Source organism: Mobula birostris, chromosome 5 (genome assembly GCF_030028105.1).
Source record: "Mobula birostris isolate sMobBir1 chromosome 5, sMobBir1.hap1, whole genome shotgun sequence".
In the NCBI taxonomy this organism is placed as follows: domain Eukaryota; kingdom Metazoa; phylum Chordata; class Chondrichthyes; order Myliobatiformes; family Myliobatidae; genus Mobula; species Mobula birostris.
Genome location: NC_092374.1, coordinates 85,417,332 through 85,432,184, shown reverse-complemented (window position 1 = coordinate 85,432,184; position 14,853 = coordinate 85,417,332). Strand labels below are relative to the sequence as shown.

The window sequence follows — 14,853 nt, the reverse complement described above, 5'->3', positions numbered from 1 at the left end:
TTACGAAGCACAATTTGAATGAAGTCAATGGCATTTGGGGGATGGTGGAAGGTGCCTTAAAGATACAAAATTAATATAAATGATGAAGTAAGTATACCCTAAAAAGGAAAATAAACAAAAATTGGAGAGAATAGGTGAAATGACAAATATGCCATTATTTCACAATTAAAGAAATTCTTTTCTTAAGTTATCTGCAGCAAAAGCTTTAAATTTAAGGTCGTACGTAACTCCAGAACAGTGACTAATCAAAATAAATTTTCATCCCTGTATCCTTTGCTAATTATTATGACTGGGCCAGTGGTGTTTCAGACCCTCGCCAGCCACTGCTGCCTCTGAGTGAGAAAGTTATACCTTCGATTGGGCATGCTATTATCATATCTACTCGTACCAACATAAAATACTGAATACTCATAAGGCAAACAGATGAGAAACATGAATCTTTATAGTGCGTGCATGGCCATAGATGCTGCTCACTCTAGACTAACAACAGTGCATGATTCAACGTTGTGTGCAGTTGAAGACCCTGGGGAAGCCAGTGGTAAACAAAAGCATTGTTCTTGTCTGAAGAACAGGTATGGCATGTTGTCTGCATTGGTGGCACAGCTGTTGCCTGCTTTATACAATTTAACATTGTGAACTGTCCTGTCACCTACAAAACTCAGAAAGGAGTGGTTGGTGAAGCTCAAATGCTAATGAAAGAAAAACCAATGTTTGTTTATCTAAAGCCATTTAGTCTTGCAGAAATTTACAGTACTGCTTCAAATCAGAATCAGTTTTAACACCACTGGCATATGTCATGAAGTTTACCTTTGCTGCAGCTGTACATTGCAATACATGATTATAGAGAAAAAGACTGAATTTTATATTTATATAAGTAGTGCAAAAAATAGAAAATAAAACAGTAGTGAGGTAGTGTACTTGGGTTCAATGTCCATTCAGAAATAGGTTGGCAGAGGGAAAGAAGCTGAGGCTGTTCCCGAATTGTTCAAGGTGTGCCTTCCAGGCTTCTGTATCTCCTCCCTGATAGTAGTGATGAGAACAAGGCATAACATGTGTGATTAGGGCCCTTAATGATGGACACTGCTTTTCTGAGGCATCGCTCTTTGAAGATATCCTGGAAACTAGTGCCCATGATGGAGCTGACTGACTTTACAAATCTCTGCAGCTTACTTCGATTCTGTGTAGTACCCCCTCTCCTTCCCCCCATACCAGATGGTGATGCAGCCAGTCAGAATGCTTTCCATGATACATTTGTAGAAATTTGTGAGTGATCAATTGTGGTGGCTGTTAAGAAGCCAGAAGCAGCAGCAAACTTGCGCACATGGCAAGTAATCACTTCATCCAGTGTAACCACACACAAAATGCTGAAGGAAACTAGTAGGTCAGGCAGCATCTATGGAGAGGGATAAAGAGCCAATGAGGGATCTTTGTCTGGAACGCAACTGTTCATTCTCCTGTATAGATGCTGTCTGACCTGTTGAGTTCCTCCAGCATTTTGTGTGTGTGTGTGTTACTCTGGATTTCTGGCATTTTGAGGAATTTTAGTTAGGATTCCAAGTAAACTTCCTGCTCTCTTATAAGCAGGTTCCGTTCTTTCTGTATTTCAATCACAGGAAAATTCAGCTTGGAGAAGAAAACTACAAATCATCTAACCTTGATATTAATGTACACTGTAGCACTCAATGCCGCACAGATATTCAGTTCTATATTGAGCACATGTGGTACTTAAAAGCAACAAAATTCAGATTCAGAAGTAACTATCCCTTGTTTGAGCCAAGCTGACTCATTGTTGAGGCTGTGGAGGCCAAGACATTTGGTATATTTAAGGCAGAGAGGTTGATAGATTCTTGATTAGTCAGGGCATGAAGGGATGTGGGGAGAAGGCAGGAGATTGGGCTGAGAGGGAAATGGAATAGCCATGATGAAATGGTGGAACAGACTTGATGGGCCAAATTCCCTAATTCTGCTGAACTTAGCTTCATTGGTGCTGGTGATGGGGAAGTTAAAGGTAAGGTTAGATTTGCCAAAGGTGAGGCTGGACCAGTCAGACTGAGACTAGTGTGATCTTTCCAACTACTTATGAAGTTAAACTGGACATTGTGTTTAGAATCATAGAGCACTGCAGCACAGAAACAGCCCCCTTGGTCCATCTAGTTCATAGTCACATCTACCTGCCCTGGACCAGAGATCTCTCATCATGAACCTGTCTGAACTTCTCTTAGATGTTACAGTTGACCTCACATCCACCACTTCCCACTGCCAGCTTGTTCCACACTCGCACTACCCTCTGAGTGAAGAAGTTCTCCCTCAGATTCCCCTCCGTTGCTTTTAACTCTTCAACCTAAATCTAGTTCTCATCACACCCAGTCTGAGACCAGAAGCATAACTGGTCTTCATACATTACTAGCAAGCTGAACTGATCTTCATATTTACTGCTTAAAGGTGGGATTAGTCATCAGTTATTTGTGAGTCTAAAAAGGAATTTATAGTTGCTAGATATGGTTTCACTTTACTGACAAAAGTTAGACTCAGCACCATTGTTGCCAAAACTGTCCTGGCCTTTGTTGTTACTACCAGGCCTGGATGGCCCTTGAATGTTACCAGCAGGGCCATCTGAATGATTACAGATGGGTCTGTGCTGTGTTCACTATTGCTGGTGAGACTGAGCTATTAGTTAGGTGGAGAAACCTTCACTGTTACTGGCAATATTCAACTTTCTTTCATTTTAATTGATGAAACTGGACGAGTTTTTATTCCTGCCAAGTAGTTTGGACTGACAAATGCCAGGATATTTCACATCTTTAAATGACTTTATCACTATTTAAAGCCATTTTTTACTCTTTTGCATAAGCAATACAACAGCTAAAGGCCCACACACTGCAGTGAAAGTTATAACCAGTTACTACTGTTATGGGACACACACAAGGTGCAGTAGGCTGTTGTTTATAATTTCATGTTTGAACCTTAGACTTACTGTAAAATGCAGGACTGATGAAGGGTCTCTGACCCAAAATGTCGACTGTTTAATCTTTTCTATAGGTGCTGCCCGGCCTGCTGAATACCTCCAACATATTGCGTGTGTTGCTTTGGATTTCCAGCATTTACAGATTTTCTCGTGTTTGTGATTTGCCACTGTTATGGGATCTTTTATGTATACCTGAATGGACAAAAGGAACATTGTTTAATATTCCCTTCAAGGTTCCGCTTTTATGGCAGTGACCTATTAGCAAAGGTTTTTTATTTTATTTGTTGACGTACAGCGTGTAGTAGGCTCTTCTGGACCATCGAGCAGCACCACCTGGCAATCCTCAATTTAATCTTAGCCTAATCACAGGACAATTTACAATGACCAGTGACCAACCAGTAGGTCTTTGGGAGAAAACCGGAGCACCTGGAGGAAACCGGAGCACCTGGAGGAAACCGGAACACCTGGAGGAAAGCTACATGATCACCTGGGAGAATATTCAAACTCCTTACTGGCAGTGGCAGGAATTGAACCCAGGTTGCCTGTACTGTAAAGCGTTGTGTGAACTGTGCTGTGCTCAGGCACCAGAGCCGAGTGTAAACCCACAATCTTCTAACTCAGTTACAAAGTGAGATACAAAGTGACAAAACACTTTAGTTGGAGCAGAACAAGTAAAAATGCAAATGTACACCATTAAGTCAACATTCTAAATTAAATGCAGCAGATTCAACAGCTGAATGAATTTATTAAAATCCTGAATCAAATAAATTCTGGAGTTTTATTTTTCTTCTTTTATTTTAAGAACTGTTTTAGGATCTGGGCATTCCAGGCAAGGCTAACATTTATATTTTCCTCCCCGAACTGTGCCCAGTTAAGCTTCTAACCTCAGGTTTGATAGGCCACTTAAGAAGGCATTTAAGAGTTAAACATGTAGAGTGGATCCAGAGTCATGTAAAGGCCAGACTAGGTAAGGATGGCAGATTTTCCTCCCCTGAACTACATGAGTGAATCAGATATTTTTTTATCACCCGGACCGTAGCTTTTGCAGTTACCATTTTCCAAGATCTGTTGTTTTGTTTCAAATTCCAGCCTGTGCTGATTCACCATTTTTAAGTGGGCTGTATATAATTTCATGATTGAACTTTGGACTTATTATATCATGGTGTTGAACTACCAGTTACGGGTGAAGTAGGTTTACCTTCAGCTTTAAGAGTGGAGGCCCAACAGATAATATTGTTTTATGCAAAATAACATGCATCAATCTTGAACTGAAGCATAGTCATCTGCTGGTTATACTGTTGCATTAAATAAAACCCTTAGACAAGGAAAATTTAACTAGATCCTTCCTGGCTTTTTGACCACTGAATTTAATACTGATTTCTTTGCAGTGCCGTCTGGTTATGGACAACTCGCTGAGTAAAATACCGGCCTTTCAATCCTGAGCCAACATGAAGGAGAGCACAGTGTTTTTGTGTTGTTGCACTGAAATATTGCTCGGGCATCAGGAAGGAAATGACCAGGGCAGTTGTAAATTCAGAGATCATTTCCTTTTTTTTGGATAGAATGGGCAAATCATACAATTTTAAAATTCATGAAATTAAAATATTTTTAAGGAACTAATTTTATTGAAAATTTAAAGCAAATTAAGACAATTAATTAATTAATTACACCCTTTCTTTCATGAAGTATTTCATAAGTGTTAAGATTGCCCTAATTGTGTCTGAAAACTAATGCTGAATTAATATAGACTCTGCTCCTTAAAGGGGCTGTGCAATATCAGCAAGTCGAAAAATGAAGAGGTAAAGCAAGAAGATTCCCAATATTGCATCAGGGAAAGTCCATGTGCATTGTTATAACACATTCCTGTTACAACATAATATAGCAAGAATCTGTCCTTTTGCTTTAATATGAAATTCATTTGGCTCATGGATACTTATTTTTTATTGCTCCACCATCTACATCATTGATCACTTGCTATCAGTTGACAAGGCCCTAAATTCTGGAATTTTCTCTCTCTGCTCCCCTTTAGAATGCTCCTTCGCCATGCAATGATCCATTACCAAGATTTAGCCACCTTGCTGATGCCCCTTTAAGTTGCTCAATATTAAATTTTGTTCAGCATAAAGTGCCTTGAAAATTTTATTTTTTAAAGGTCCTTTTAAAACTCAAATTGTTGTTCTGTTGGGGTTATTTTTCCTGCTGCAACCTCCAAAGAGTTGGCAGATGGGCAAATTTTTTTAAGGCCCTTGCAAAATTTGTGGACTGAATTGACCTCTGATTTCCTTACCCTTTTACCTCTGCTGACCTTCGCTGTTCTGCGATTACCCAATGACTGGAATGCTGGCCTTACTATGGGGATTGTGATAATCTTCTGATTTACCACAACATTCTGTGTTAATGGTGTCTCAGCTTAAATAATAGCAATGGCTGTTTCTAATTTAGTTGCTGCTGCCATAAAAATACTTGGATATATATAAAAATACTATTTATGAAATGCAAACTTAAGATTGCTGCATGTGGACTTTCTTCACTCTGGGCCAGCCAGTTGTTTACTGAAGGTACCTCTGCTTATTCAGTGTTCTTTGTTTCCTTCCAGATAATTATGTTGCTTGGGTTCAATGCAGCAGGAAGGTATGTGGGAAGTGGAGAAGGCTGAAAGACAATGTGGATCCAGCGACTCTGCCACAGGACTGGATCTGCAGTCAGAATCCAGGTACTGAAAAATCTTTCCATAATAAACATGGCGATATTATTTTCCTGATTGGCTGGTCTTTCACAGCAGGGACCATCAAATTGTAAATCATTGCTGAAAGAACGTTTAATTATTATCATTAGAAATGTATGCAAAAAGCATTGAGGCATTTTCTTGTGTTAAAGACTGTTGTTTGTTGAATTTAGTCAACCATAAGACCGTAGGATCAGAATTAGGCCATTCGGTTTATTGAGTTTGCTCCTGCATTCCAGTGTAGCCCCCCCGGCCACCCTCAGGGTCATTTGGCTCACTGTCGTCTAGGGAAACAGCCTCGGCCCCGGCAAACTGGATAATTCGTTTGTGTGGATGCTGTGTGAGGTACCCCACCCCGCCCAAATAACAGACAATACACCAGATGCAATTAAATGATTTACAGTTTATAGATATTACTGGAACTATATAATTAAAAGAGAATAAAAAATAAAAGGAAAATAAAAGGCGTCGCACTTATGAAAGTTCAATCTCTTCGTGCACAAAAACAGTTGGAGCTCAAGGACCTTCTTCTTCACCCTGTGACCCCCTTGGACCACCTCGACCGGCCGCCTGGGACCAACAACGGTGGTCGACCAGACGCTCCACACGAGTCCGCCTCCGTCTCCTCTCCTCGTCTCGGGGTCCGACCCCGTTAGCGGACTCACAGCACCTCGTCCATCCTCTGTCTCGCTCTCCCGCCTTCTGCCCCAAAACCCCGCGCATACAGTATCTTCAAATACACCAAAACCATAACAACTATCCCAATTGGTTAATAGCACTTACTTATCACACTCTAAAGGAAAAACAAGCTGCTAGCGCAAACTTTCTCAGCGTTTAACACAACAAAGCCGCATTCCCCAGATTAACATAACAAAGACACCATTTTAATTAGCCTCCGCAGTAACATAAAAGTCGAAACCCCCTTACACTCTCCCCCCACCAAATAAAGTCATGTCCTCATGACTTCTAAATAACTTGCTAACCAGTCCTGCAGACACACAACACACACATACACAGATACACACAGTGACAGTGCTCCCCAAACAGTGGACCTTACTCCCGTCCCACGGGCGCTACATAGGCCAACCTATTTGGGAGCTTCTTAACCTTCCGAGACCTCCGTACCCCCTCACCTAAACCCAAAAGGCTCAGATACTACTAGGGATACCGCGGGCCTGCTTGCCAACTCCTCTCTCACTCAGGCCACCACTACAGCTCGGAGCCCCCTGTCCTGTGTCCGGGACCCCGCCTCTCTTCCTTCCTGATCCTGCCGTAACTCAGACTGCCCACAGCTAGCCCTCCCCACTACACCTGACACAGTGGGAGAAAGGCCAAAGGTCTCTTCCTCAATCACGGGGAAGTTAGCAAAAGGCAGCATGTACCACATGTGCAGCACAGCATCCTTCGAATCCGTATCCTTCCTCATTCCCTCGATCGGTAGCTGCTGTTTAAGTTTCTCCAAACTGAAACATTTAGCCGGGGCTACCCCTTCAGCCTCCTGCAGTCGAGACGTCAGCTTCTTCGGGGACTCCTTCAACTCTCGCCACAGCCTCAGCAATTCTGACTCGGGGTTCTCGGTCATCTCAATCTGGGACGCAGTTACCCCACCAGCTTCTTCCACACTGACCTGAAAAGCAGCAGTTAAAGAATGTTCAGCCTCCGGTGGTTTCTTCCTGAGGACGTCTTCCAGGTCAACTTTCAGTTTTTCCACTTCATTTAAACTGGCGATAGTCACCTTCAGGTTCCTTTCAAGCGTCCGCCTCCCTTCTCCGAGATCTGTCCTCCATTTCTTTACCTCCTCGGGAGTGTAGTCAAACTCCCCTCCCTGGGCTCTCGGTTTTCTGTTGACCTTAGTCAGAACACTTCCTTGATCTTCCCCAACTTGCAAGTCTTCCAATCTGTTCTGAATCGATGTCTTGCTGATCCCTTCGAAGGTGGGTCATTGCTTCTTCTCGCTGGATTAATTCATCAGTACATGACCGCAATACGGTGCAAATCCCCTCTCTTCCCTGTGTCTCATTCAGATTGATGACCTGGGTTTCCATCACCCGGTCCACCACTGTCTGTCCCAACACCAGGAAGTTCAACTGGTATGTTGGGTCATTTTCCTCACATTGCACCAAACTCCTCCGGCCAAAAGCTCCTCCACATTTGACACTTTGCTTCAGTCGCCCGGGCTTAGCCACTCGCCTCGCCTCATAGTCCCCCCAGGCGAATCCAAGCTCTAGGCGGTCATCCACATATGTCAAAACTCCACACAACTTCACTTCCCCCATGGTCTTCCTCATGCCCCGCAGGAAGGATGCAGGGGCTCCGGATATGCCCTTGGGCATCTTTTCGGATCCGAAGAATCCTAGGGAACTAGTAAAGGCCATCTTCAGCTCAACAGCCGCACTCCTCAGGATCTGGCAACATCCACCCCTCAGATGCAGCACACTAAACCACATCGCATAATCCACACACACGCTGCCTTCATCTTCCACGCTGCCAGGGTCCAGTTGCCGCGACCTCTCTCTCACTGAGGTGTCTTCAGCGGTCAACTCCCCTCCCTCATGGTAGTTAGGAGCATCTACTAAGAGGGTCTCACCCTCAGCTACTTTCCCCAGGCCGTACCACCGCTGGGTCTCGTTTAAATTTGGTACTGGCTCAAGGCTGCTACACATGTGCTCAGAAGCAACTCGACACGCTGGGTGCCCAGAAAATGCCTTCATGACCTCCAGAGTCATTAACCAATCATCGTCTTCTCCTTTCGGAAGTACATTGGTACATTGCTGGGAACGTGCTTCCCCAGAGACCCCAAGCCGTTCCCCCACTGGGCCTCCACTAAGTTTCCCGACACCTCTCTGATCAGCTGAACAACTGAAGGAGGGGCTGACCCCCTGAAATGATCCCCCTGGCCTTGCAAGCAATTTAGCCGCCCTCCTAGCCAGAGAAGACAGACTGAAAACTTTCCCCCCTCTTTCAAATAACTGACAGCTGTCACTACAGTGTAAGTGAACCTGACAGGTCTAACACCGTCACCAGCCCGCCTACTCAAACTTTCAACCAATCCCTGTCACTCTCCCTCAACCGAGCACTGCCACTCATCTAACAACTGAGAGATCCGCTCTACCCATGTCTCGCACGTCTCCGCCCCTCTTGGGGTGGACACTATCCCAAGTGCCAGGCGGAGCCTGCCAGAGCTAGAACATTTATTCACAGACCCTACCTCCAAATCAGTCCACTCTTCCCTCCAACCGCATGGGCAGCCCCGAGTACCACCTCCAACTCGTCAATGCCAGCCCGAACTCGAACAAAGACCTCACCCACCACGCATACAGCAATCACCAGCAAATAACCCACAGAGACGCACATTACAGATTTAAACAGGGCACCCACACAGCATACCAGCAGAGTCAATCCCGGACAAAGCCCACACAATGTAGCCCCCCCCGGCCACCCTCAGGGTCGCTCGGCTCGCTGTCGTCTAGGGAAACAGCCTTGGCCCCGGCAAACTGGGTAATTTGTTTGTGTGGATGCTGTGTGAGGTACCCCACCCCGCCCAAATAACAGACAATACACCAGATGCAATTAAATGATTTACAGTTTATAGATATTACTGGAACTATATAATTAAAAGAGAATAAAATATAAAAGGAAAATAAAAGGCGCCACACTTGTCAAAATTCAATCTCTTCGTGCACAAAAACCATGGAGCTCAAGGACCTTATTCTTCACCCTGCGACCCCCTCGGACCACCTCGACCGGCCGCCTGGGACCAACAACGGTGGTCGACCAGACGTTCCACACGAGTCTGCCTCCGTCTCCTCGCCGAACGTCCCGCTCGGGGTCCGACCCCGTTAGCGGACTCACAGCACCTCGTCCATCCTCTGTCTCGCTCTCCTGCCTTCTGCCCCCAAACCCCGCGCATACAGTATCTTCAAATACACCAAAACCATAACAACTATCCCAATTGGTTAATAGCACTTACTTATCACACTCTAAAGGAAAAACAAGCTGCTAGCGCAAACTTTCTAAGCGTTTAACACAACAAAGCCGCATTCCCCAGATTAACATAACAAAGACGCCATTTTAATTAGCCTCCGCAGTAACATAAAGGTCGAAACCCCCTTACACCAGCATAGATGATTAATTATCCCTCTCAACCCCATTCTCCTGCCTTTTCCCTGTAACCTTTGATGCCTTACTACTCAAGAACCTATTGTTCATTTGTTATGTGCTGTGTCATATGATGTGGGCGATCATGCTCTTTCCATGACCGTGATTGTTCTTTGCAAATTTTTCTACAGAAGTGGTTTGCTATTGCCTTCTTTTGGGCAAGATGGGTGATCCCACCCATATCAATACTCTTCAGCGATTGTCTGCCTGGTGTCAGTGGTTGCATAACCAGGAACCATCTGCTCATATGACCATCTACCATCTGGTCCAATGGCTTCACGTGACCGTGATCGGAGGGGCTAAGCAGTTGCCACACCTTGCCCAAGGGTGACCTGCAGTCTAGTGGAGGGAAGGAGTGCCTTACACCTCCTTCAGTAGAGACGTTTTTCTACCCCGCCATCCAAAGAACGTATCAGACCTCTGCTTTAAATATACCCAAATAACTTGGCCTTCATAGCCCTCTGTGGCAACGAATTCTGCAGATTCACCACTGTCTGGCTAAAGAAATTCCTCTTCATCTCTGTTGTAAAGGGATGTCCTTCCATACTGAGACTGTGTCCTCTGGTCCTAGACCCTCCTCCCACTACATGAAACATCCTTTCCACATTCAGTCTATCTAGGCCATGAGGACAAAACGAAAAACTGGATATTTGAGATTTTCGCCTGGAAGCTATTCCTCCAGGGTAGGAAATTGTGGGTTAAAACCAATATTCAGTCTGTGGGCATGACAGGACCAATGACCAGAAAGAGATCATTTAGCCTGTTGTGCTTTTGTCAGCTGTCTGTGGAAAGTTCCCCAGTGAGTTCTTTTCAAATCCACTTTTAAATTGGCTTCTAACACCATTTTAGGGAGTCCATTCCAGACCATTGGAATTGAGTAAAGAGAAGATAGAAAAGACTGCAGGTGCTGGAAATCTGGAGCTACACACAAAGGGCTGGAGGAACTCAATGGGTCAGGCAGCGTCTGTGGAGGGAAATAAACAATTAATTCAAATTTAATTGTCATTCAACCATATATGAATGTAATAAAATGAGACAGCGTTACTCTGGGGCCAAACACAGCACCAATAGTCTCACAGAGCACAAAGCTCACACATATACACGTAGCACACATAGCACATACAAAACGACAAGCACATACAGGTATCAGTAAGATACAGCTATGCAATAAAGAAGTCCAGACTCAAGCCACGAATGCCGCAGAAATTTGCAGTTGAGCACAATACAGCTTGTCTTCTGCCGAGCGAACACTGGGAGGAGGCAGCACCAATTTCAGCATAGACATTGCACTATACTGCCCCCAGTGGAGCACACTGGCTCCAATGCCTCGCCCCTGGCTGCTGTAAACAAGTGACACCATGGCTTGAGGCCTAGTCTTCGCATATACAAGATAGCGAACATATGTAAGATATCAGTAAATTACCACCACGCAAAAATAAATGTAATAGTCCAAAACTTGATTTCACGAATGCCGCAGAAATCTGTAGTCAACCACGTTTTGGATTGAAATTCTTAACTAAGTGAAGAGTTTCATTTCCTCTCTGGCTTTCCCACAAATATTCTGTTGTTTCTTCTGCTGACGACAAGATGTATGGGCTGGTTAGCTTCTCAGTTTTTGGAAAGTTCTAGAAATGATAATCTAGGAATAAGTTAGTAGTAAGTTGAAATATATAAACAAAGTTGAAGATGGGTTAGTTTATGGCAAATTAGTTCAAGATTTGAGATTGTTTAGCTGAGAGGTGTGATGTGAGTATATCAGGAAGTGCTGCTGTCCCATGTGCCTTGGTTTCTTTCCACATTTGAAAGACATCTGGACCCTGTGACTCTATGCTGGTAGGTTAATAAGGCCACCATAAACTGCCCCTCTTGTAGCTAGTTGGTAGGAAAATAGGGAGTTGATGGGCAGGTGTGTGAGAATAAGTTTGGGAAATAAGTCTAAAACAGCATAGATGAAATTACTCTGAGAGCCATAAAATCGTAAAATATAGGAGCAGAATTAGGCCATGCAGCCCATCAGTTCTCTGTCATTTAAGCATGGCTCTTTTTTTCAATCCTTGTCTTCTCCCTGTAACCCTACCAATCAAGAACCTATCATTCCCTGCCTTAATTATGCCTAACAACTTGGTCACCACAGGCCTCTGTAGCATTGTAATGTACAGATTTACCACTGTCTGGCTAAAGAAATTATACCTCATCTTACTTGTAAAGGGACATCTCTTTACTAAGAGGGTGTGCCCTCCAATTCTAGACTCTCCTGCTTTTGGAAATATTCTTTCCATGTTCACCCTATTTTGGTCTTTTGGTATCCAGGAGGTTTCACTGAGATATTTCTCATCCTTTTGAACTCCATCAACAATGGGCCCAGAGCCATCAAATGCTACTCGTATATGAAGCCTTTCTTCCCAGGATCATTCTTGTTAACCTGCTGTGGACCCTCTCCAGGGCCAGCACAGCCCTAAAATGCTCTCGATATTTCAAAAACATTCTGACCAACTCCTTATAAAGCCTTAGCAGTACATCCTAGCTTAGACTATGTCATAAAAAACACGAATGGGAATCACGTGAGTAAGAAACAATTTATTCAAGGTTTTGATATCTTCTCAAGTTGAATGCAGAATTGGATACAATTCTCTATCTAATCCTTGTATGCAGGATTAACTATAGGCAAGGTGCCTAATGTGGGGTCTGGACTTGAAATGTCAGCAGTTTCCTTCTCCACAACAGACACTGCTTGAACCGCTGAGTTCCTCCAGAAAATTGCTTGTTGCTCCAGATTCCTAAATCTGCAGTCTCTTATGTCTTGCTCATCTCCATATTATGAATTTCCCAAAATACATGATTCTTCAAATCTCCCACAAATAACAGGGAGTGAATGGTTCAGTATAGAAAAATACAAAAGTAAAGTAGTTTTGATTATGAGTAGGTTTAAGCTGTGGCTCAGTGGGTCAAGCCTTGGCACAAGCCTTAGGGATTGTGAGTTCAAGCCCAACTCCAGGTACTTAAGAATGCTGATGCACTTGTGGGAGCATTATAGTGCAAAAACCTTCTGCTCCTCAAAGGAAATGTTAACTGAGGTGTTGTCAGCCTTCAACTGGGTATAAAAGCACAGGGTTGCTATAGTGGTGTAATGGTTAGCACAGCACTATTACAGCATGGGGCATTCTGGAGTGCAAAGTTCAAATCTGGCACTGTCTGTAAGGAGTTTGTAGGTTCTGCCCTTGACTGGGTGTGTTTCCTCTGGGTGCTCTGGTTTCCTCTAGCAGTCCAAAGGCACACTGGTTAGTCATTATTGTAAATTGTCTTGAGATTAGATAGATGGTTGCTGAGTGGTGTGGTTCAATGGGCTGGAAGAAGAGGAAGGAGTTCTTACTGGTTAATAATTGTTCCTCAGTGGACATGACATAAAATAATCTTGGCATTAGTGGGTAACAGTTTGAGGAATCCTGTTGTGCAGAAACTAGTTACCACATTTCCTATCTCAGAGCAGAGTCTACACTTGACTGATTTGGGATGTTATAAAGGTTTGGAAGGCTCTCTGCAAATTGAGATCTCTCTTTAGTTCTACAAGAAAGAAATACTGAATTCCTGATTACGTGGCTACTCTTGCAATAGAATTTATCACAAATAACTTTGAATTGTGTGTTGCAGACCCGCTGTTCAATATGTGTGACTTGCCAGAAGAAGCCTGGGAAGGAAGAGAAAATGATGTCATTTATGCTGAGTTGGTTCCTGGCTCCATTGTGTGGGCCAAGCAGTTTGGATATCCATGGTGGGTGCATGAGTGCGGTGTACGCACTCTTTTTCAGTATTTTTTTATTCTCATTCTTTTTCCTGTTTACTGAAATATTAAGATCATAGGAATAAGTTTACACCCAGTTGCCACTTTATTAGGTGCACCTGTAAACCTGCTCATTAATGCAAATGTCTAATCAGCCATAAAAGAATGCATATAAGCATGCAGACATGATCAAGAGGTTCAGTTATTGTTCAGACAAAACATCAGAATGGGTAAGAAATGTGACCTAAGTGACGTTGACCATGGAATGATTGCTGGTGCCAGATGGGTAGTTTGAGTATCTCAGAAACTGCTGATCTCCTGGGATATTCACAAGCAAGTCTCTAGAGTTTGCATCTTGTTTATGAGAGAGGTCAGAGGAGAATGGCCATACTGGCCATGCATTGCAACAGTGGTGTGCAGAAGAGCATCTCTGAACACACATGTTGAACCTTGAAGTGGATAGGCTACAACAGCAGAAGACGATAAACATACTTTCAGTGACCAATTTATTAAGCACAGGAGGTACCTAATAAAGTGATCACTGAGTGCATAGTACTACACAAAAGTCATAGGCGCACATATAACATATACGTATGTAGCTAGAGTACCTAAGACCTTTGCACAATACTGTAGTAGTTTTATGTATTGCACTGTTCTGCTGCCACAGAAAAAAACAAGTTTCATAACATATGTGAGTGATGATAAACCTGATTCTAATAGGGGTCTCTATTGTGGACTGAGAGAGAGGAGGGAGTGGGAAACACCAGAGAGACATTCTGTAATGATCAATAAACTAATTGTTTGCAATCAAATCACCTTGCCTGGTGTCTCAGGACTGTATCTGAGGAGGAGAAGATGGCAGCGCGCGCGGCCTCTCCGGTGATGATGTCTATTATCTGTCAAGTAGGGGACCATGTACAGTTCTGATTTGATGGAGACAGAAGTGAGAGTACGGAGGAACATCTGGAAAACTTCTGAAATGCCCGCTTCGCTGCCGCTGCTACTGTCTGGTAACCAGAATCTCCGGAGCAGAAGGCCCCAAAATCTCGGCTTTGCTTGTTTCAGCGGCCAGGGTGAGGTCAAAGGCACTCGGCAGAGGATGGCACTCGGGAGGCTGTATCGGACGGCTAGTCCGAGGCCTGAAGTTTTTGGACGGATGGACTCAGTGTCGGCTGTGGTCGGCTGCTTCCAAGGCATCGGCAAGTTGACGGTGCCTGGAGGTTTATG

The 14,853-nt window shown here is 43.8% G+C and overlaps 1 protein-coding gene across 1 annotated transcript in view; it reads left to right on the top strand.

The window, feature by feature from the left end:
• Positions 1 to 14,853, top strand: part of LOC140198367 (zinc finger CW-type PWWP domain protein 1-like) — a 142,146-nt gene that overhangs the window by 71,768 nt on the left and 55,525 nt on the right. The window contains exons 9-10 of the mRNA XM_072259464.1: positions 5,562 to 5,678; positions 13,497 to 13,617. Coding sequence (XP_072115565.1) covers positions 5,562 to 5,678; positions 13,497 to 13,617 — 238 coding nt within the window. The remainder of the gene's footprint in view (positions 1 to 5,561; positions 5,679 to 13,496; positions 13,618 to 14,853) is intronic.